Here is a 24,954-nt window from a genome sequence, read left to right on the forward strand (position 1 = left end):
TAGTCACTAATATTGATTTTTTTGTATTTTACTATATGTACATTCAACTAATAATGTTCAAAGGTAATATAATTCCACAGAAACTGTATTTTATCATTACTTCCGTATTAATTTAATATGCAGTATTGGTATCCAAAATTTACAACCGATTTTGCTTACCTTCTGTAGCATTAGAGTTAAACAGGTAAAAAAACAACAAATGACAAAAGATCCACACAACATTTTCACAATCTCTTTCATTAACATTTAGGCTTAGTTCTTAGAAAGAAGTTTCTAAAAAATAAAAATCAATATGACAACTTAGTGACAATTAAACTTGAAATTTACCACTTTAATAAATATTAAGAAAGTTCAATTTCTCCCTTTAAGATATTAAACTTCAATCTGCAATCCCGTATAGATCAAACAGAAATACTTTTGTTTAAATGCCTATTTTACACAAACTTGTTCCACACAAATATTTCTAAGTGAATATAAAATTCATTTTATTCCAATTTAAAATAAATAAATAAATAAAATTGGTTATTTGATTTTGGTTCAAGTGACGCAACCAGAATTTTAGTTTTCAATGAGAAGGTAAATTTCTCTAAGTTTACATGTGAAAGATGTCATTAGAAGATATCAACATTTTTGTTTAGTAAATAAAAACCACATCACGCTTTCGGTTGTACATAATTACTACTGCCCTACATAAAATTAATTGAGCGAAGATTGTTTGTTTGTTTTTAATTTCGCGTAAAGCTACACGAAGGATATCTGCGCAAGCCGTCCTAATTAAGCAGTATAAGACTAGAGGGAAGGCAGCTAATCATTACCCCTTACTGTAAACTATTGGGCAACTCTTTTCCTAACGAATAATGTGGATTGACCGCACATTATAACTCCCCCCACGACTGAAAGGGAGAGCATTTTCGGTGCGATGGCGATTCGAACCTGCCACTGTCAGATTACGAATCGAACACCTTAACCCTCCTGGCTACGACGGGATGAATGAGCGAGGAATCAGGAAATTAATATTGGACTAAAATGATTTTAACATCATTCTGGCTGATGAAGTGATGATTTAACTCTCAACCAGAGTAATTTTGCTTGTCTTATTGTTTGACTTATTTATCCGGAAATCTTCTTCTCTTAGATTTGTGGTAAGTTCGTTCTATATAAGCAGTTTGTATATCTATTCTGTATTTGATACTTATAATTACAAATTTCAAATTCTGCAACGTAGAATGTATTACATTTTAATAAATGAAAATGTTCTTTGATGTTCACATGTACATTTGTTGTAACTTGGAATTTTTGCGACAATACAATTCTGCTATAACCGTATCTGTTTTCGAACAGGTTGATCAGTTGTGTCATAAATTCCGAACAAAGTTTGCTGAAGCACTGAAATACGTGATCCGGTTAGATCAATTCAATAAAATCACTTTCGGTTGCTTAATCTCATGTCACAAAATATACAGTCTCATAAAGATTATAACGTTAAACAGAATAAAGTTTTATAAAGAAAGATGTTTTTTGTAATAACATATTCTTTAGAGATATTTAACCATTTGAGCAATAGATGTGTTTTTCTTTAAGCAACCGTTTAAGAGTATTTATCTTTCAAGTATTGACTTTAGTCCGTAAAACTGTTTTTCTTCAGTATAGTTTGCCCAAAATGATAAGAGTGAATTCTATGGTATCTTAGCCAGAGTAAAGGATACGTCAAAAGTACAAATCTTTGAAACCTTGTTCAACATTCCTTGGTTTACTGAAGAATTAAGTATGTGTGTACGTAATGTCAACTACCTGGATAAAGTACCAAGTCAACTCTGTCCAGTTTATACTATGCGAGTAAATATTATCACAGTAGGATTAAGAAACGTAGATATAATGTGTACCGATACAAATACTATTGTAATATAATCGACCTAATTAAAGACATTCTGTGTGAAAGAAAGGGTAGAAAGTATTTGCTGATCAGTTAGAAGTTACGGAAAAACCGACAGATGGCAGCATAAAAAACACCATAGTCATTTCACAGCTATAGCCAAGGATCAAGTACAAAGTGACACATCGAGATCCAAGCGTGTAGTTTGTAAATTGAATAATTTTATATCAAGTAAAAATGTGCTTCTCTGCTTTGGATGCCATCACGTGTTGTGTCAATTCTAAACACTTCGAAAACAAAATTTCACACAAGATCGAATCCCTAAAAAAAGAGGTTACAAAATATTTTTGCTTCGGTTGTTTTGTTTCTTCACTTCTAAGTTTCCTAACAAGCTAGGACGCTCGACTCGCAGTACGAGCTACGCGGATTCGAGTCCCTAACACACAAGACATGCTTTAAGGACGTTATAATGTTCAGTAAATTCAACTATTCGTTGGTAAAACAGTAGTCCAACAATTAGCGGAGGGTGGTGGTGGGTTGCTGTTGTCTTTATTTTGTATTATAATTTATTGGTAAAAGTCTCCGATTCTTGATATCACGTAGGTTAACGTATCACTATTTGAAATAACAGGATATTTTAATTTAGTAATTAATTAAATGTTAATATGTATCGAATTTATTTTATTTGACAACAAGATTGATAACATTTTTTTAACACAAAAGTATTTTAAAATACAAACAAACAAAAAACAATACAATTTATAATAACAATTATTACTGCTAGTTATTACAAATGATAATTTATATACAAAATTTCACAAAGTTATAAATAATACTGAGTCTTATATTCGGTGTGGAACTGAATATTTCATCGACGATCCAAGATCACAAGAAGCATATTTGTTTACAGTTGATATTGTCACACTTCACTTGAACTATAATTCTATTTTCTTTGCTAGCCTCACATCCTTACAAGCTGGCTTTTTATCGAATAAAATATTTATTGTCCTCGTAGAAATAATAACGTCCGAAATAATTCACTGAAGTTTAACCGTTCTATTTGTATGGATACAAATTTACTGTGTACATAATTATGTTGTACATTAGCAGGTATATATTCAAATAAAAATATAGAAAGAAAGAAATCTAAAAAAGCTAAATTGAAACTATTTGTTTACAAAATAGTTGAATTGAATTTAGTTCTAGAAATGGCAAGAAACAAATAAATTAAAAACTTTTGGATTAGGATAGCCATAGAAATAATTAATATATTGGAGACGCTTGACTGGTACATTGAGACATTGGCAACCTACCATTTTGGATTCCAATTTTGGTTTCATTCCTTTATATTAACCGCTTAACCGCACCAACAAACTAAGGCAAGTCATAAAATGGTAATCAATAGTGATCCACACTACCTTTAGGGACTCAACACTGTTATTTTGAACAGACCTTTTTTTTACAGAACGAACCAAAAGTATAGTTGTAGTTTTCCTGGACAGTAACAAGATGGAATTTTGAATAACAGTGTAATGGCATAGCCCCTTCCAATAGTTAAAGCTTTATCGAGCATCATTATCTGTGATTATTGTTTAAACTAATGTCACGAGACGCTCTTTAATAAACGTAGTTTTTTAAAAAGTCAAGAAAATTTGTCCTAATCTATAATTGTTGTTAATTAATAATCACTAATATCCGTCCACCCGTTTGATTCTTCAGAAAACCTCAGCTATAACCGGATAATCTACTTTGGTTGGCCTAACGAATATTTATGTATCAGCACGTTATTTCACCTTATAAATTTGATGCCCTAAATAAGTTATCTATAAACCAAATAAAAAAAAAAACAATCAATAAATAAAGCGTCCATTTTCAATCTTAGATAAAGCTGTAGTACATACGTTAGACCGGAAGATCACATAACGTTTTTCATATTTGAGATTTTGCTGTTGAATAATTTGTGACTTCTGTTTACAAGAAATGGTGTATCGATGTAGCGGAACTTTTAATATATTTTATATATGTTTGAATAGTTCTTTTTACAAGGATAAAAAAATTACCGATAAAATAATTATTTTAGCCTATATATATGATATATATATGTGTGTGTGTCTGTGAAAATAAGCTTATGAAACAATTACATAATGAATGACTTGTTTAACACGTAGGTTTATACGAGAAATAACAAATCGAAAATAAAATATAGATTTTTTTTTTTTTACAAACAAGGATTTGTAAGAAGGATTCGAATCCGCCATTTTTAGAGTAAGAGTGGAGTACCTTACCCACCTGCCATGCTGGGCACAAAACGGTAGGAAACATAACATACATATTGGCCAATGACCTGGAAGTAACATATAAAATTAAATTTATTAAGACTAAATTAGGAAGGAAATAGGTGTTTCTTAACATTAAATTGGTATAATATATTTGTAAATTCTTACCTTTATTTTAATAAAATGAGCTGAATGGAGTGTAACAAATAAATAAATTGTTTTCTGGTTGACATCACTTCAAAAGTTTGTAAAATATACATAAGGAATAAAAATAATTGGCTTGATATTTTATAAGTTTGAAAACTAGTATAGATTTTTAGGTAATCCAGGTTTATTTAAAATCAAATTTATTCATAATAAACTATAAAGAGGTTGTAGATACTTATGTTACTGTTTAATACATAACATCAAACTATCAATACTTATTAGTTCACTGATTACCCACAGATGATACACATTCCCTAAGACTGTTGTTGTTGGGATCTAGTCGTTTATAAAATATATATAGAAAAAATATTTATATTTGACAACTAAATACAAGTAACCGTTAGTAATAATAATCGTCAAGGAAAAAATACTTCAATGTATTGGCGTTGGTTTCTTAATACTAACCAATTCTAAAAGCATTCTGGAAAAAAAAGTAATTGCTAAAGAATAACACGTCTTCACGTAAAGATATCAGATACTAATTATGATTTCCAAAACACTTGGGAGTACATCTGAATTACTACGTGGATATACTAGTAATCATAGCGTTAAATGCCTTGAGAGGCAAAAATATACATATTAAGGATGATGTTTTATAGTTTATTATGTGTAATCGTTTCAATGGACTGATATGTCGTTACTTTTGTGACCAATAAGAAAAAGACCAAATGATGTCTGAATTTCCTCTAATTTTGGACTTCCACACAGAAAAGTTGATGTTCTCGAAATGGATATCACCAAGCTATCAAATAGCTGAAACATATTTAATTGTTACTATCAACAATAACTTTGGTGTATAATTAATAACCGTTAAAATAGATTGTATTGTTGTTTGTATATTAAAATATATTTGGGTTAAAACAGAAAGTTATGTGTATCAATAATGTTGCCAAATATCATACATTTAGTACGTATCGACATTCAATTACATTCTTAATTCAACTATCAGGCTATTTCAAAAGGTAATACATAACATATTGAAAGACAGACTCGTCCAATATCAGTTATAGAAAGTAACAAATGTTATTGTTTATAAATAAATAAATTTGACAATTCGTAACAAAGAAATACTTAAAGCGGTAAGTCTACGAATTTACAACTTTAAAATTAGGTGTTTGATTCCCTTCGGTAAACATAGCAGATCACCTGATGTAGATTTGCTGTAAAAAAAAAGATTTAAACTATTTACTTTTAGTTTACAGTTTCTCAGTTTTTCAGTTCATATATTTAATATATTTTCTTAATTTGTTTATTCTGATATTCATTCACCTAACTGTAAGTTCTAAATTAACCATTTTTTATCAGTAGTGAAGAGTAATTAACCATTAAAATTATTTTAAAAAATCACATTTAAACCAAATTATTAAAATGCATTCCCCAAATGTGGTGTGCTATTTCAGATTACTGTCTATCAACGTAAATATTATTTTTAGTGTGGTTCTTCTGAGTTTTCTATGTTTTCAGTTTAACAAGATGGAGAAAAGGAAAAAAAAAAAAAACTTTTTTTAGTACTTATTCCTATTAATGTAAAACAATCCTGAAGTTGCTGTTATATATTCGTTCTAACAATGTTTGGATTGTGTTTTTTTTAATTTAGTATTAACGGTTTTACGGAATTTAGAGATAAAATGCTGATTACATAATAACGGCAGTATTATTTTTTGCTTGTGATTGCGGCGTGACATGACCAGGTTAAGGCGTTCGAAATCTGAGGGTCCGGGTTCGAATCCCCATCGCCTTAACCATGTTCGTTCTTGCAGCCGTTGGGGCGTTATAATGTGACGATGTATCTCACTATTCGTTGGTAAAAGAATACACCAAAAGTTTTACACTGCTATTTTAGGGACAGCAAGCGCAGGTAGCCCTTGGGTAACTTTGAGCGAAATTCAAAACAGAAACAAACAATTATTGTAACAGTTTGGAGTAACAGCTGAAGTTAAAAAAAATTTGAAAGTGAAATCCAGCAAACAAACAATAACATATAAAGAATGGGTTGTATGTGGGTGTAATTGTTTTCATTTCATTAATAAATATATGAAAACTTAAATCGCAAAAGACATGATATACAATTTTAAAATGAAAACATTTTTTAATTTTTTACACATAATAGAAAATAATCATGTACATCTTAACAAATGTATCAGTTTTATCCACCACTTGCTAAATGATGTTTAAATACATAATACCACATTTAGTAAGATATGTTATTAAGTCGTTATGATACAAAAAATGAAACACAGATAACATAACTTACAAAATAAAATTATAAATTTCTAATACATCGTTTAATCCACGTATAATAGGACTATCTTTCTTTCTGCAAATGGCTGATTTTTAATTTAAAATGGAAGATATATTTTTAAATTCTAAAGTTCACTCTAGTACTAGTAACTGTAAGAGAAATAACGAGTACTCAAACATCATTCTCGAAATCATCACCTTGTAGATAAATCTGTGAACTAAACAAAAGTAATAAGAGAAATGAGTTTAATATTTTATAAGTCATAAAACAACTATAGATCTTTATGTAATTAGAATCTAATGATATTGTAATTTAGCTATCAATTGTAAAAATAGAAGGAATACATATGTTACTATTGGCTAAGCTTCGTGCTCGGCGGCAAATATGTAATATCAAACTCTTAATTATTAGAAGTTAATAAATATTATACAGAGGCTCCCAAAGGTAGATTTTGTTCGATGCTATTTATTTCTAAAAATTGGATAGAGGAAAATAGAGATTTAGACTCAAATCGTAACAAACAATTGTAAGAAACCCTCAAATAAATTTTTTCTGGTAAAACAGTTCAACATATTAAGGATGTCTTTCTTCATTGCTACTTAGCCACTTTTACAGCAGTTTCTAAGTAAGAAGTACTTCAATTGTTCACACAACGATACGAGATATGTAATTATAGTATTAAAACATATGGGAATTAGTGGGAAGTATGGTATTGAACTAGGACGTGAATGTATTAATAATGATATTTAGAGATCAGTGAAGAGAAGATTTCTTCTAGGGTGACATTTTTCTCCATTTTTTATAATTCTCTTGGGTCTTATGAATTGAGCAATAAGAGGTTAATCTGATGACAGATAAGTATAAAAACTTAGAATATCTAACTGTCTTCTCATTCAGAATCTTCCATTCACCAGCGTCACAGTGTTGTTCAACGAAAACCCTGTATGGTAAGTTTGCATTTTTCACTTTCGTTAATTGATAGAATTGTACCATAAGTGTATTATTTTACATTATAATTATTCAAAATTTATTAGAAACCAGTTTGATATGAACTCTTTGGTGACATAACTACTGATATTCTATATTCTCGTTAAAGCAAACTAAACGCTTAATATTTTGGCAAAATTACTAGTAACATTTTAATTAACAATAAAATAACACACGCTTAGGTTTTAGGCCTTCAAACTTTACAAAAGACACTTTCGTTTATTTGCAGATGCCAATGACCATGTTCTTCTCACTTCCATCTGCTGTATTAGTAACATTGCTTCTAGCTACCTCATGTTCTTCCCAGTTAAGTGAAAAAACGTGGTTTTACTGACCAAGGATGTATGGGAACTTACGACAGTAACAAGCTTGCTCGGCTGAATCGGATCTGTGAAGAATGTTATAATGTTTACCAGGTTCCGCTCATTCACAAATCCTGCAGGTGATTATTAAGAACTGGATAATATAGAACTTTAATAACTTGACAGAGTCTCAAAACGTCTAGTGTATACAGCCTTCGACTTTCACTCTGGGGGTTATGATTTGAAATTGCTTTTACCTGACATGCTCGTCCTATATGGGTTTTTTTCTCGATAACCACCAAGGTATAAAATATCTATCCATACAATATTTTGACCCATATAGTTCGGAGTAAAGTCATAAGAAATCAATACTAGGTGGAAATAAATAAAATCCATGCATGTTTTTCTGACTTGTAGCAGTAAAATAATCTGAAGTTTGATCAATACTCAATATTAAATTTCGTACTAATCTTGTGTTCTTATTGTTATAATATTCAATTGAAACATATAAGAGAAATATATCAACAGATATCAGTAAAGTAAGTAAAGACAGTTTTATAGAGATGATGTCATGTTCAACAAACCTCTTCACCACCAGATTAAAAAACAACTACAGCGCTAACTTTATCTGGAAAGGACGGTTAGGTACGTTGCTATAAATCTGTTCTTTCATAATTTACAATTTTAATTTTCCACTGTTCTATTTAATGATATATTTTATTATTTATTTGAATATTCTATAATGATTTCGAGAAAGATTACAACAAAATTTAAAAAAAACGTTCACATATAATTATACTAAAGAGTATATTTGAAAAATGAACCCTATCCTTATTCTCTTACAATAATTAATTTTTCTTATTATTATACAGGATATAATTGCTAGATGTACTTAATCTTTTTGTTCAGATCAAACTGCTTCAAGAACGACATGTTCACCGACTGTATCAAGGTTCTACTTCTTGAATCTGAGGAACAACAGTTAAATAGCATGGTGGGAGAATTATTTGGAAAAAGGAAGTAGTATCGTCTTCTGAAATGGAATACATTAATATGATAACTTGTTATTTGATCCAAGCTTCTGATGAATTCATGAAATAAATAAAATATAAATAAAGATATAGTTCCAAGGAATGTTAGCTCTGTTTTATACAACTAAATTATATGATTTTTATGTTGTGAGATTACAAGTATTTATATCATGTACCAAAAACAATTTAATTTTTTGTAATATAATATCTTTGAAAAACATTAACAAATTCATTGAACATTGAAACACAAATATAAAAAAAATAAACAACTATAGATTATCATCAACAAGAAATAAAAAAGATACCGAAATAAATTGAAGTCCACCATCAGAGATATTTTAGAATATGAAATTTCGGTCATTATGATGTGCCAAACATGGTGAATCTGTGTTTTTGGTCACATCTTTTTTAATATAATGTATTTGTAACATGATATCACCACTTTTTATCACGACATACTAACAAACCACAGCAAATACGAAAGTGACAAACGATAGTAACCAACATTAGCTATAGGATTGCAACCCCATTAGTCAGAACGGGCCTGTACTTTACAAAACCATCAATATTCTTTAAAATTTAAGGTGGAATTTTCCTATCTCAAACAGCTTTCCTTTTGCCTTTTACTGATAAATTACGAACGGCTGGCTCATAGTTCTCGTGTAGCTTTGCGGGAAATTTGAAACAAAGCAAACAGAGCATTACAAAACGAAGCGACATGAACAAGTATGGTGCCAGAAAAGGCATTGAAAGATGTCTCAAGTACGGTATTGAATTACGACGTAAATATAATAATAATCACAAAATCACACCTTGAAATGGGAAAATATCTTCCAGTAGTAATTTTTTCCAAACTTTTCCAATTCTCTTAGTCCCTTTGAGTTAAGTCACAGATGAATGATTTGATAATATGAAAGTATGAAACCAAAATATATTTATCTGTTTCACATTCTGGATGGCAATCCAGCGATATTCTGTTATGTAATTTTAGTAAATTCATTGTTTAATAGATTGGCAGAATTACTCTTTACAGCTTAAATGAAAACAAAGTATCTTATGCTTAGATTCTGGAAGTTTAAACTTTATGTAAGGATAGTTCTTAAATTTTTGGCTAAGAGTTAAAGTTGAAAATTTATATTTAAAGTTTATTCATCGAAATCACCAAGTGAAACATTAATCGAAATAATACTGAATAAGATATTTAGTGCTGTCATCTTTACTATAAATGGTCACATATACCAGTGTAGTATACAGTAAAACATACAAACAAAGTAATTCTGAATGGAATATATATATAAATACTTAGTAAAATATTTCTGATTAAATACATTCACGTATTTAACAACTACGTAGCTAGAAGTTGGAAAATATAATTGAAGAAAAAAAATGTGATTAATCTGTTAACAACAAATGCATAGAGTAATTGTTAATATTTATGAAACAACTATATTTTATTAAGAAGAGCACAAATATAATAACATAAAAGACCATCAAGTTAAAATGAACTGTCAGTCTTGTATTTTTCTGTAAAAATATATCCTATTTCCTATAATACTGAATAGATGACAATGTTTAACTTCAGAATCTGGTTGTAAGAAAGAAACACAAGAAACTAAATGATGTGTTAAACATTACGTAATATTACAATCTACTCCAATACAAGTGTCAGGTATGATAAAAAGTAAAATTTAGGTGAAGGTAATAGGCAAACACAATACACTACAATTTAATAGAAAGTCATTATTACTGAAAATAGTACAGAGTTAAAGGTTTCTGTTACGTACAGAAGTCAAATGATATACAGAAGGATCACAGTTACCAACAGCACTCGAAATAAAATATAATATAAAGATAGATCTAGATGTTACAGTAAATAATCTTACGAAACTCTTCACCAAGAAGAGAAATATACGTAGATAATTTATCTTTGATGGTGTTAGTCACAATTCTATCAAATCTATCTGATACACATAAAATAATCTTATTGAAGTTACTTCGAAATTGACATTGTTATGTAGTCATGACGAAACTATATTTTATAAAGGTAAGAGTTTCGTTTTTCTACAAAAAGCACAGGGGCATATCTGTATACTTATACTAAAAAAATTGGGATCCGATACTCGTAGTTCGAAGAACACTGAGAGCTCTTTGTGTAGCTTTGTGCATAACAAAAAAGTCTTACATGCTCAATTAGAACTTCAAAATATTATTTTATTAAAAACAAACAAAACTTAAATAATTACTATAAGTATATTTTCGTTATATTTTTCACCGGGTATTCAAATTATTTCATTCGTCATACTCGTTATTTAACATAAGAATCATGTTTGTCAGGTCGTTTAAAATATTGCCCTTGCTGGAACAACGGTAATTCTATGGATTTACAACGCTAAAATAGGGTTTTGATTCCTCTCGGTGCACACAGCAGATCACCTGATGTAGACTTACTGTAAAAACACAAATTTTAAATTATTTACTTTCATTTGGCATCTTCATACAGTTTCAGTTTATATATTCAATATATTTTCTTAATTTTCTTGTTTATATGACTGAATATCCAATCTTAACAGTTTTTATACATATAAAACGCTTTGACAAAATATATCTCTTTTGTTATTGGTTATTATTTTAAAGTTTATTAACAATAAAATATTTCATTTAATCTGAGATTCCCTCTATAGCCACCAGTGGACAATCCCAATTCTAGTGACACATTATAATACAAAGTTTGAAAATCTCATTATTGTTTCCAGTTTTCTTCTATGGCTCTAATCAAATAGGGATTTCGGCCCAGCTATCAGAGGAATTTACCAAAACATGTACCGTGTTTTATAGCTGTAAGACATTCCCTTGATTCTAACATACATTCATCTAATTGAATATTCTATAACGAATTGTTTCATTTCAGTACAAATAATAACAAAACACATTTAAACCATAATATCAAAATGCTACACCCAAATCTGGAGTAGTATTTCAGATTACTGTCTACCAACGCAAATATTATCTTTAGTGTGGTACTCTAAAGTATTCCATGATTTTGCTGCAACAAGATGGAGAAGAACAACAACATTCCTGGAACTTATTTCTATTAATGTAAACAATATTGAAGTTACGGTTATATAATCATTCTAGAAATGTTTGAATTTATTGAAATATTAATAATAACGGAATTTTGGAATTTAAAAGGGATCAAATGCTAATTACATAATAACTACAGAGTTATTATTTCCTTGTAACTTTTTTGGAGTAACTTATAAAATAAAATTATAAATTTCAAATACATTGTTTGTCCCAAGTTTAATACAATTATCTTTAGTTTTAGGAAAAGGGTGATTTTTAATTTTAATTTGGATGATATTTTTTTAAATTCTAACATTTACTTTAATACTAGTAACTATAATAGAAGAAACGAGAAATTAAACATTATTATTGATATCATCACCTTATAGATAAATTTAGTTAAATTTTCCAGAAAACTTAAAATCACTGTAGATCTTTATATAATTAGAATCTTATGGTATTTTAATTGAGCTGTAATCAATTATAAAAATAGGAGAAATACACGTTCCTGTTGGTTATGTTTCATGATTCGGCAATAATTACGAAATATCAACCTTTTTAATAATTACAAGTTCAAAAAGAATATGCAGAAACTCCCAGAACTAGTTCTTGTAAGATACTATTTGTTTCCAAAAATACCTTGAAAAAAACAGGGATTGAGACTCCAATCGTGACAAACAAGTATAAGAAACTCTCAAATAAAAACTTCCTGCAAAACAATTCAACGGATTAAGATTTGCATGAAAGAAGTACTTTTATTCTTCACACAACGATACAAGATATGTAATTATGGTGTTAAATTACATATGGAAATTAGTTAAAAGTAGGGTATTAAAGTAAGACATGAAGTTATTAATAATCACGTTTAATGTCCAGTGATGAGAATTTTTCTTCCAGCGGAATATTTTTTTCCATATTTTTATGATTCTCTTGGATCTTATGAATTGAGCAATAGCAGGTTAAGTTAAAGCTTAGGATATCTAACTGTCTTATCATTATACATCTTCCACTCACCAACATTACTGTGTTCTTTAAGTGGATATCTGTATGGTAAATCTGTTTGTCACTCTCTTTGGCTGTTACCATAGTTTCTTAACCGTGTTATTTTACAACATTATAATTATTTAGAATTTATTTGAAACCAGAGTCTTCTTTGATGACATATCTACTGATATTCAAAATTCTCCTTTTAGCAAACTCAACGCTTAATATTTTGGTAGAATTACAAGTAACAGCTAAAATAACAATAATATGACTCACGCTTAGGTTATAAACTTTCCAACTTTACAGAACATGTTTCACTTGTTTGCAGATGACAATGACCATGTGTGTATCACTTCTATCCGCCGTATGCGTAACATTGCTTCTAGCTACCTCATGTTCTTCCCAGTTAAGTGAAAAACGTGGTTTCACTGACCAGGGATGTATGGGAACTTTCGACAGTATCAAGCTTGCTCGGCTGAATCGAATCTGTGAAGAATGTTATAATTTTTACCAGGTTCCGCTCATTCACAAATTCTGCTGGTGATAATTAAGAGTTGGTTATTATAGAACATTAATAAATTTTCAGATTATCGAAAGATCAAGTGGATACAGCCCTCGACACGCACTCTGTGAGTTGTGATTTGAAATTGCCCTAACCAAACATGCTTGTTCTATATAGTTTTCCACTGGGCTAACCGACGAGATATAAAATATTTACCGTCACAAAAGTATTAGCCAACCCCATTTCAGTTAGAACTAATTGATAAAAAGTGGTTGAAAACGGATAAAATCCATGTATGTTTATGTGACCTGTAACGATAAATATAATGTGATGATTGATCAATATTCACTATTAAGCTATATATTTATCTGGTGTTCTTATTCTTATAATATTATATTGGAACATACAACAAAAATATATCAGCAGATATCATTAAAGTAAGTAAAGACAGTATACCCTAATTTCAAATAGAACCACAACCTTAACTCCATCGGAAAAGGGAGGTTAAATTATGTTGCTGTAAATCTGTTCTTTAACATTTTACAATTTTTCTTTTCCACTGTTTTCTTAAATGTTCTCTTACATATTTAATGTTTCTCTACTTTCCTCAAAGATTAAAACAAAATTAAGAAAATGCTTCATATATAACTATACTAAAGAAGATATGTTAGAGAAATACCCTATACTCTTACAATAAATAAATTTTGTTATTTATTTACGTTCTACAGAAAAGAAAAGAATAGGATAGAAGTATTAAATATATTAAATTTTTTTTTTCAGATCGAACTGCTTCAAGAACGACATGTTTACCGACTGTATCAAGGTTTTCCTTCTCGAGTCTGAGGAACAACAAATAAATAGCATGGTGGGAGAATTATTTGGAAAAAGGAAGTAAAATCTAATTCTGAAATGGAATATGTTAAAAATATTACTTGATCCAATTTTCTATGAATTCATGAAATAAAGGAAATATATTTAAATATATATATCTAAGGATTGTTGGCTATGTGTTATATAAATAAATTATATCAATTTGTCTTAATGTTGAAAGATTACTACATATATTTTCATCCAAAAGCACAAAAAATTTCAAGTATTTCTAATATAATGTGTTGAAAAATATTAACAAATTCCAGAACACAGAAACACAAATTATAAAAAAATCAACTTTATATAATCATCAACAAGTGATAAAAATGAAATTCAAATTTATGTCACAGATATTTTAGAAAATGAAAAAAATCTATTCAGAAGTACCATGTATATATTTGTTACAGGACACAATACTGGAGTATGTCATCCCTAATAGAAAAATCACTACATCAAATAACAATGTATCAAAATAAATCTTTAACTTCAACGCCAAAAATTATGAACTTATCCTTTCATATTCGTTTCAAGACACGTTGTCGCCATATTTTCTGGCCAGTTATTTACAGCTACATACCCTTAGACCACTTGAGTCATTCAGATAAACAGAGAGAACCTGTATTAAACATTTAAAGATATTTTCTGAAGATTTGTGTGAAATCAAATTCGTTTTTCATATTACCAACAAATTAAAACTCTAACAACTAGATATAAGAAATATATTTAGTTTGAAGTATAATTAGTCATGAAAGGATGATTATATCCTTCATATATTTGAAAATGATTATCGCTACATCAAACAGAGGATTCAAAAATGCATATAGAAAGAGTCAGAAGTAGTATTTCATAACCTGTAAAGCCACAATCTGGAAAAATTGACACGTTCAGAGGAAAGAAAACGAAAAACTAAAAACTTAAATATACTCAGATGATACTCTGTAGCTAAAATAAAATGAACTGTGGTTTAAAAAAACAATATATAACAATCTAGGTTTATGAGAAACAGAAAAACAGTATCAACTATGGTTGACAGAAGCAAAAATATTTTATACTGTAGTTTAACATAAAAGAAAATGTTATACAGTGATTTATAGAGAAAAGTTATAGACATAAACTAATATATGTTTGTGTAATGTACAGTACTAAGTTTAAGTAATTCAATATATATTTCAGTTGTCTACAGTTGTCTTTAATACATAGAAGTAATTTATTAAATATGAATAATTAGATTAACCAAAATGATAGCATGGTACTTGCCACAATTATATTAACTAAGCAGACTGAACTGTGCTAGGTATTTTTGAGAAAATGACCAAAAACATAGCCACTAACGATGACCTAAAGTCGACTGAACATTTATGTACGTTTATGATTTATGTATCATTCATAACTAAGGATCCGTATGATTAGTAGTATTTTTCATAGAAGATTCCTGTGTCGTACGACCTATTATATAAATGTCACTGTGAGTAGTTTCATTTAAAACTTACTTAATAAATCTTATATGTATTAAGAATTAGATTATTTTCAAAATGGTTTAATAAGTTTTGCTCCCCAGTGACAAAGCGGACTCACACCGCGATAAACTATGTTTCTATACTTGTGATGGACAAAACTTGATTCTAAACACGCACACATATACACAATAAATCTTATATATCTTAAGAACTTAATTTCAAAGTGTCGCGAGAAGAGTGATATTTGATAAGAATTAGGTTAATTTTAAAGTGGCACAATAAGTCTTATTCGTATTAAGAATTTGCTTTATTGGAAAGTGGCATAATAAATAAGATAGGATTAACATGATATGAATATAGCTAAAGTTAGTAGCAGGTACACAAAACAAGTTAATACCACACCTTAACACTGAGTAACAGCAAAAATTTTGACAGTTGTATCCAAAACCTGCTGGAGAGCAAAAATCATTTACAAAGATTTTACATTAATAAATACATGAAAATAAACTGTGTTCAGTAAACACACACCCAACATATGATAAATAATAGTGGAAAACAAAGAATTACTGTGGTTATATCACCGAGCGATATAGTGCGAAGGACCAAACAGACTTACGTGTATGGAAAATAAACTTATGATTAAACTTACAAACAAGTCTACTAGGTGGGAGAGAGAAGTAATGGCTGCGAAAAAAATAATTAAAAATTGCGCGTTTACTCAAGAAGCCAGTCTTTTCGCCACTCTTTGGTTTAGGATATTTAATATTTTACAGGGGTGTTACATAGAAATAAGGAGTCAAGAACTTTAAACGAAAACTACTTGTCAGAATTACATACAATATTGTACAGAAGCAAAAATAATAGCATTATGTTTAACGAATATATAAAATCTGGATTTTTATTTCGGATAAAACCAGCCGTGCAGGCTACAAGATTTATTGTTAGTAGAGTGAATCTGACGGAAGTAGTGATATTAATTTGAAAGCTGTCTGACCGAACTTGAAATGACATCTGAAAATAAAACACTCCTCTACACACACAAATAAACATTATTCAGCGAGGTTATGTCTGTTTTATTCTTATTTTTTTATTTCCTAACTACCAATGTGTTGATGGTTTACAGTCTCCAGTATCTAATGTGTAGACGTTACAATGGATGAGTTTCAGAGGAGATAACTGTGTACACAATCACATCGTGAACAAACACTCACGTTTGTGGCCACAATTTTTGGACGCGCGTGCTGACTTTTCTTCAGCACCGCAAGTCTTAATTTTTAATACTTTCAATTTTTATTTTGGTATAGATAATCAAGTGTTCCCCGCTTGCACAGAGTCTACGGATTTACAACGCTAAAATCGGGGGTTCGATTTCCCTCAGTGAACTCAGGAGATAGCCCGATGTGACTTTGCTATAACAAAACACACATACACATATAATCAAGTTACTAAACAATGTCTGCTATTTACAGATATAAAAAAATGACATCATCTATATTAACACTCCTACGAAAAGTGGGGCCTAATAGGCCCCAGAGCAACTTGAAAGGTTATTAATATTAGGCTAATAATTAATGAATGGATTAACGAGATTCCCACTGTCCCTATCTACTATCTAGCGAAACCACAGCCAGGGGAACGGGCTTGGAGAAATCAGGACTAGAAACATCTTTTCGTAGGAATGTTAATCAGCAACAAACTATTGAAAAATTATTCTGTGTTGATTCAAAACTTGTTAGAATATTTAAAAATAAGGCCGACGACCAAAGAAAGTTATTTGGAGTATATATATATATATATATGTATGTATAATGAATTAATTCTAAACACGACTAATTGAAAATTAGTTCGAAATACACCATAAGTAAATACAACGTACGATGTATTAATTTTGAATATAACTTATTAATGACTAATTCTAAATAGAACAGCGGCCCACAGCCAGCTGCATGTGGATATGAGACAGACGTGAGTATCATTTGTTACCATGATATCCATAAAATCACCCACAACCTCGAAAACTGCCAATATGGACACACACGATCTCATGTTCACCAAAGCATTCTACCACTTGGATTTTAGTAATTTAGCAGGTTTTTATGGAGTGTCAGGCTGATAACACTATATTACCTTATAGATCACTCAGTGCTGAATACTGAAACTACTGATACGGGCATAAAACATGAAGAAATGAAAAGAAAACAAAGGACTGTTTATGTCACGGTACACCAGTCATGAGTGAAGTTGATCTGCTGGTAACCAGATGGTAATAAACGTCTGGCTCGATTTTGAAGGACTGTGAATTAAACCTGCATGTCGCGTTTAAGGGAGAGTTTGCGAAAATATATAACTATCTCATAGCCAAAATTCCTTCCCTTGAACTTGAAATTCTTCCCGTGAGGGTCAAAGAGCGGACCTTGTTGAAAACCACTGGTTTAAGGTACAGTTTTTTAAAGTTTATCCATTAGTATGGATAATATCGATTTTAGATGAGTCATGTTATCACGCGACTCTGATCATGTGATTTTAGAGAGAACAACAAGTTAGAACAACTAAAGTTCACGAGACTTTAAAAAACACTTCTGTTCTTTAGTGTCTGAGATTAAAACTTCATCTTATCTTGAAACACATCAGCTACTAAAGGCAGTTATACCAACAAAGCCTCATTTTAAAAGGTAAGTTTATTTTGGTATTGTTAACAATTGATGGATATTGTCTATTATTTAAGTCTGTTAATTATATATTCAAGTCTTATTGTGTTGCGACTAGTAATTCTACGTCATTTGAAGAAGGTTTGTTATTGTGTTACACACAAAACTTTACAACAGGCTTCGTGTGATGTGGTGTGTTCACCCCGGGTATAGAAACCCACTTTATAGTTCCTCAGACGTTCCACTGAGCTACAGTCTGTGGAAGAAATATTAAACATTACTGAGTATTTAAACATTCAAATTTTATTTAAGAAAAATCTACATCGAAACTTAAAATGTTTCAGGGAGAATGGAAATATTTAGTTTTTAAAATAAAATACTTTATTAGAAGAATTGTGGTTTAAGAAACAGTTAGAGTGGATTCGTTGTTGTTTTTTCTTTCTGTTCTAGTAAAAACTGTATGTAATACACTTCTACATCATGTAACTCTGCTAAACAATGTAACTAAATCTTATAGTTCACGTACTGTACAATGAGAAGATCCAAGTATATATCAATATTAATCCTGTTATTGTTTCATTCTAAATAGGTCTGACATTTCTGTCATTTCTCAATATTTAACTGACTTACCTTTGCTTTTATACATTAAATTAATCTAACCCAAACTACGTTGTTAAAGATAAACAGTGTGATCACCTTATAAAACCTTCTTTAGACACTTCTGGTATCTAAAATAAAATTAAAACTCAAAACTGAATGTTAATTGTGAACTTTCATATTTTATAGTTGTTTTATGTTACTTACCACAAATGTTCTGTTTTTTTATAATAACACCAATTTATTAACTTTGTATATTTCGTAAACTTTTCTGTATCTTGTCCATTAGAAACATTTATATAATGTTCTTTTTTTTTCAGTGAGAAGAAAAATAAGTCTTTAAAAATGACTACATTCGTCTTTATATGGTTTGTTTTCTGTGTTGGTCCAAGTTTTGGATCAGATACAGTTCAGAAACATTGTGAAGAGACGTCAATAACGGGAATAGTTGCGTCCATTGACGTCTTGGTTTCTCTTGCCAAAGAAAACCTAAACACCAGAGGTAAAAGTTCTTAGCAAGTTTATCTAGGGATGTTAATACTTGGAACAACATAGAACTTAATGGTCCATAGAGGATGGAACAACTACATAGTGATAAAAATAAATTGTCTGATCACAAAATAACTCTTACCTTACCAAAATAAAGTATTAAAACGATAATGTATCAACACTATTAACTCCCTGTACAATTTTAAACACTTCAGTTAAATTCTCCCTAACTCTTCTTTTTTCAAGAGAAAACAATTTAAGATATTTCATCCTTTCCTCACATGACAACCCCTACATTCCTGGCACCATTCTAGTAACCCTTCTCTGGACCATTTCTAACAATATGATGTTAAGTGGATAAAGACTGAATACAGTATTCCAAAAATAGCCCAACCAGTGACATCTACAATGAAATTAAAATATCTTTAGACTTGTATTTTTGTATATGCAATATAAAATCTTTTCTACCCTACAACTAGCAACAAAACATGGCTTGGATGGATTTAGAAACTGATAAACAATAACGCTGTTGTTAGAACTAATTAAATTAAAGAACATTGTACATTTTCTACTGCGTGATGAGTCTGCCACGATAATCATCTTGTCCAGCGCACAACAATTTTTGTGAAAAGTTTTGCTTCCTGAAAAGATTTTGCTGATTGTGACAGGTACTTAGTGGGTATTCATAAATATAGTTTTGGTTCTGCTTCATCACGTAAGATCTCTGAGAAATAGACAATTAACTGTTTATCGCCAATAACGTATTTAATTGCGTTTATGTTTCAAATACGCTATTAAATACGCAACATAATTTAAAGTGTTTTGCTCCTGATTTTCGTTTGTATTCAATGTCCGGTGCATCACGTTGCAGTGTTCAACAGTAGTCAGCAAGCATTGACGGATTTCAGTTGCCCTGATATCGTTTTTCCATTGTAGCAACATCCTGGTGAAACTGAAAAATTTGACGAATCGGTACGTGATGGGCAAATTTGGATGAGATTTTCGTGATCAGCAGCCAAAAATCTACAAGGAACATCCAACAGTGCTCAAGACGCAAAAACTTTTTTGTGCTTTGGATTTTGCGCAAAGCTTCTCGAGGGTTATCATCGCTAGCCGTCCACAATTTAGTAGTGTAAGACTAGAGGGAAGGCAGCTAGTCATCACCACCCACTGCCAACTCTGGGTCTACTTTTTTACCAGCGAATAGTGGGATTGACCGGGACATTATAACGCCCCCACAGCTAAAAGTGGCAAGCATATTTGGTGCGACCGGGAGTCGAACGCCTTAACACGCTTGGCCATGCCGGGCCATTTACTGTATAGTGTTATTACTAGTTGAAAACTAAACGTTAGTTTTGTAAGTTTATTAAATTAATGTTAAGTTTTAATTCGTGAAGATGAGCTAAAATTAAACTAAAATATTGTAAAATGTTTTCTAAGACAAAAATAAAATAATAACTATATATGTATAATATATTTGGTCTGTGTTTCTACATATTTACAGGTAAGAAACATGTTTCAACATAACACCTATAACAATAATTAAAGAGGGTTTATTGTTCATTGTAATATTTTCGTTTAAAATGTGCTGTTCCAATTACGTAGTATATACTGGGTCATCTATATAATAAATGATACATGTGTATTATTATCTTACTGAATTATTATTACTGAACAAAATCTCCAGCACTATAAACTACGTTACATCTTTGAATGGTTTACAGTGTTAACAATTTTCCAAATCTGTTTACATAATGTGTAAATAGCATTTAATAAATGAAATTCTTTATCCACTTGCAAATATAAGTGTAGAATGTAACCCAGCTCACGTGAAGATTATGTTTTTCAGTTTCAGAAAAACATCTAATCAACCAAGAAACGGACCACACATGTTCCCTTTCTTCTCCTGGACCAACAGACTGTGCTGATATTCTACTTAATGGACATTCTACTAGTGGATCGTACCGTATCTGGCCCAGGTCATGGATGACTACCGGAAGTTTCTATGTTTACTGTGACATGACTACTGATGGGGGAGGCTGGACGGTAAGTAACGTGTATTACAGATAATAGAAAATTGTTATATGTAAAAACATGTGTAATAAGTTTAATTATTACAACAAACTTAAAAGTAATCATTTTCTGTTACTAAGGTAATCCAAAGACGAGGAAACCATGGAAACCCAAAGGACTACTTTTTCAAACCTTGGACAAATTACAAAGTTGGATTTGGAGATATTAAGAAAGAGTTCTGGCTTGGTAGGTTCTGAATATAGTTTAAAAACACATGGTGTTAATGATATACAAAGCGTTATGGTTAGATAAGTTAAATTAGACTTTTAAATGCATTGTTCAAAGATTCAAAATATAAGATAAAAATCATTGTTCCTCTAAGGATGTAATAACAATATGTAGTAAAGACGTTAATAATTCTTGTCTCTTCTGACAAAGTCTTTGTTTGATAACCAACAGGATTATCTTAATCCGTAAACCTTTCTTAGTTACTAGTTTGTTGTAACGTTTCAATTATTGGTTTTTATGTTGTTGTTTTAGTGAACTGCTTTATACTACTATGAAATATATTTAAGTCTTCCATCTTGAAAATAGATTGATAAAAGTTTATTTTAAAATAATTTTACACAATTTAAATGTTTCCCTTCATTTACTATGAAATAAATTTTGTGTAAAATGAAAATGTTTCATTATTTATTTATAGGAAACGATCGGATCTATGCTCTAACAAATCAAGGAAATTATTCAATCAGGTTTGATTTAAAGGATAAAGAAGAAAACGAAAGGTTTGCCATCTATCGTGAGTTTTGGATAGAAAACGAAGACTACTTATACAGATTACATGTCAGTAATTACTCTGGTGACGCAGGTAATCGAAGTTCACTCTTTAATGTAATTTATAAGGATTATGTTGTATCTAACTCTTTCAGATTATCATTTCAAAACAAGCAGGTAGAAATATTTTCATGAAGAAAATTAGTTAAAGTATCTGATAATAAATTTATGTCAGATTTAACAAAGTGACCATTGGCTATTCCTCTTGCTTGTATAACTTTCGTATGGAAAGATAAAATCCATTAATTTAAGGGAAAAATGTTTTAATTCACTAACACAGCAAATTTAGAGAAACGATGGCAATCAGGTTTTTACAATAAACTAAACCAATTAATTAACTATGTAACCTCTATAAAAACCACAGTGTGTGTAACGTCTGATTTGTCGAAATAGGAGGAGTCATACAAACCAAAATCAATTAATCGAAACATCATAGCTTGATTACTCTCTGTTTATTACGATTTTAGTAACAGGAATGCAAAGACCTCCTTTATACGGAGAGTGTGAAACCTTATAAGTGTTGAGAGTGTTGGTATAATAAGCCTGAAGTGAAAACACATTGTGAGATCATCTAGCCCACAGCCAAGTGTCATATAATTCAATGAATGATCTTAATTTTGATTAGATCAAAATGGAATTTACCTACGTTTTACTGTCTCAACTTTACATTAGTTGTCTATCGTAAGGACTGATAAGTCATTTTATGACTACAGTTTTAGTGATAATTATGAATTGTTTCATTATTTCACTTATATATCTATTTTTGTAGTAAGGCTGTTTTATATCTGATATATATCACTGTCTTGAGCTGTTTTGCACCTCATTTATTATTGTCCTAATTCAGTATAACACTCGTTCTATTCAAAATAACTTCAGCTGGTATCGAACTCACGCTCTGAACTATTTTACCTCAACTATTGGATTTATCTCTCATAATTAGTGTCTATCCTGTACATCATTAGACGTCATAAGCTTATTTTACATTTGTTGTATATGATGTACAGTTGACCATAGTGAGCATTTTGGGTAATAACGTGATGGGCAAATTTGGATGTGATTTTCGTGATCAGCAGCCAAAATCTATAAGAACACCCAACAGTGTTCAAGAAGCAAAAACTTTGTTGTCCAGTGTTATGTTAGAATGTCTTTCTTATTGTTTTCTTGTTTATGTTGTCATTAAAGTGTTAGGTATATTTATGTTTTCGTTAAGAATATAATATTAAAACTGTTTGTACCTTCAATATATCGTTATTATGTACTTTTAATCAACCAACTAACATATTTCACATATTGGTTTATAATAGCTCGTTTATTGATGTCATGTTACTGATTCATACTACAGGAGACGGGTTCAGTGGACACAATGGGTTCAGTTTTTCTACGAAGGACAAAGATAATGACATTTATGAGACAAGCTGTGCCCAAACCTTTAAAGGAGGTTGGTGGTATAGCAAGTGTCACAGTTCCAACCTCAATGGACTTTATCTGAATGGTGAACACGAGAGTTATGCTGATGGTGTGGAATGGGGTGCATGGAAAGGACAGAAATACTCACTTCCAGATGTGGAGATGAAGATACGACCCCTGTACTAAAACCAGTATGATATATATGGAACAATACACAAATTGTATTTTTTATTCTAAATTTCGGTTACAGCAATTGTATCTATGATATTCGGAGATTGTTTTAATTATTTTCTTTCTAATAGTTACAATGTTAATAATATGGTATTAATAATCACAGGACTAATAATCTATACAGAATTATTTTATATTAATAAATTTTGTGTTTTTTTATAATAAAAGTAAACACTCAACGTTATTATATATAAGTTTAAGAAACTTTTTGTTTGAAAGTCACTTTGATACTTAAGGTATTCCATACACAAATTTTACAATAAATAATGTTGCCGATAGGTGTCTAAACTAATCACGTGACGATATATTGTTACTATTAGATTTATCTAAAGACAACGAAGTAAAAGTTATTAAGAAATATTTATAAATACAATATTTTATTTTCATATCACGATAACATTACTAATAGTTTTGTAGATAACACTCTAGCTATCTTGATACTATAACATCTAGACATGTACACTAATGACGTCACTCAAGTTATGCCTGTCACCATAAGTACATCTAGTAACCACGTGACTCACGTCACAGTGATTTGAGTAAATGAATATTGTAACACAAATACACTTGATGTTTGGAAATATACAAAGATACTCGTGTTTTGCCCTCAATAAATCATAGTACAGGAAACAGGACCATCGTATAAAGAGCTATATAAGATAGCTATTGTTTCTGCTTGATTCATATGGAATAATCATTGTTTGAACAAGATGTATAGAACATAACCGATGTTTCTCTGAGATATATTTAACTGTATTTTCCTCGCTGTGCTTATTGAGATTCTTATGAAACATGTTGTTTACTGTTCTTTAAAAACGAAAATTGTGTTTAACACAAATGTTACTTTTAATTATGTTGTTAAGTTTAACACATAGATGGTCTCAATAATTTTCAGTACTTTTAATTTTTCTCTCGTTATTGATCCATCAAGTAACTTTAGA

General features: G+C 30.2%; 1 protein-coding gene across 1 annotated transcript; it reads left to right on the forward strand.

Annotated features, from left to right (window-relative positions):
• Positions 1-18,357: 18,357 nt before the first annotated feature.
• On the forward strand, positions 18,358-24,132 carry LOC143241893 (techylectin-5A-like). The gene is made up of 6 exons (XM_076485228.1): positions 18,358-18,466; positions 19,360-19,541; positions 21,378-21,574; positions 21,682-21,787; positions 22,245-22,409; positions 23,718-24,132. Exons 2-6 carry the CDS (start codon positions 19,385-19,387, stop codon positions 23,966-23,968), a joined length of 876 nt encoding a protein of 291 aa, XP_076341343.1. The 5' UTR covers positions 18,358-18,466; positions 19,360-19,384; the 3' UTR covers positions 23,969-24,132.
• The last annotated feature ends 822 nt before the right edge of the window (positions 24,133-24,954 follow it).

Source organism: Tachypleus tridentatus, chromosome 1, assembly GCF_004210375.1.
Source record: "Tachypleus tridentatus isolate NWPU-2018 chromosome 1, ASM421037v1, whole genome shotgun sequence".
NCBI classification, from domain to species: Eukaryota; Metazoa; Arthropoda; class Merostomata; order Xiphosura; family Limulidae; genus Tachypleus; species Tachypleus tridentatus.

What these genes read in the sequence shown, in the direction of transcription:
- LOC143241893 (XM_076485228.1), top strand. Translation starts at nt 19,385, where the DNA reads ATGACTACATTCGTCTTTATATGGTTTGTTTTCTGTGTTGGTCCAAGT. An exon ending in CTGATGGGGGAGGCTGGACG is followed by an intron (nt 21,575 to 21,681) that starts GTAAGTAACGTG and finishes TCTGTTACTAAG; the next exon opens with GTAATCCAAAGACGAGGAAA. An exon ending in TAAGAAAGAGTTCTGGCTTG is followed by an intron (nt 21,788 to 22,244) that starts GTAGGTTCTGAA and finishes ATTTATTTATAG; the next exon opens with GAAACGATCGGATCTATGCT.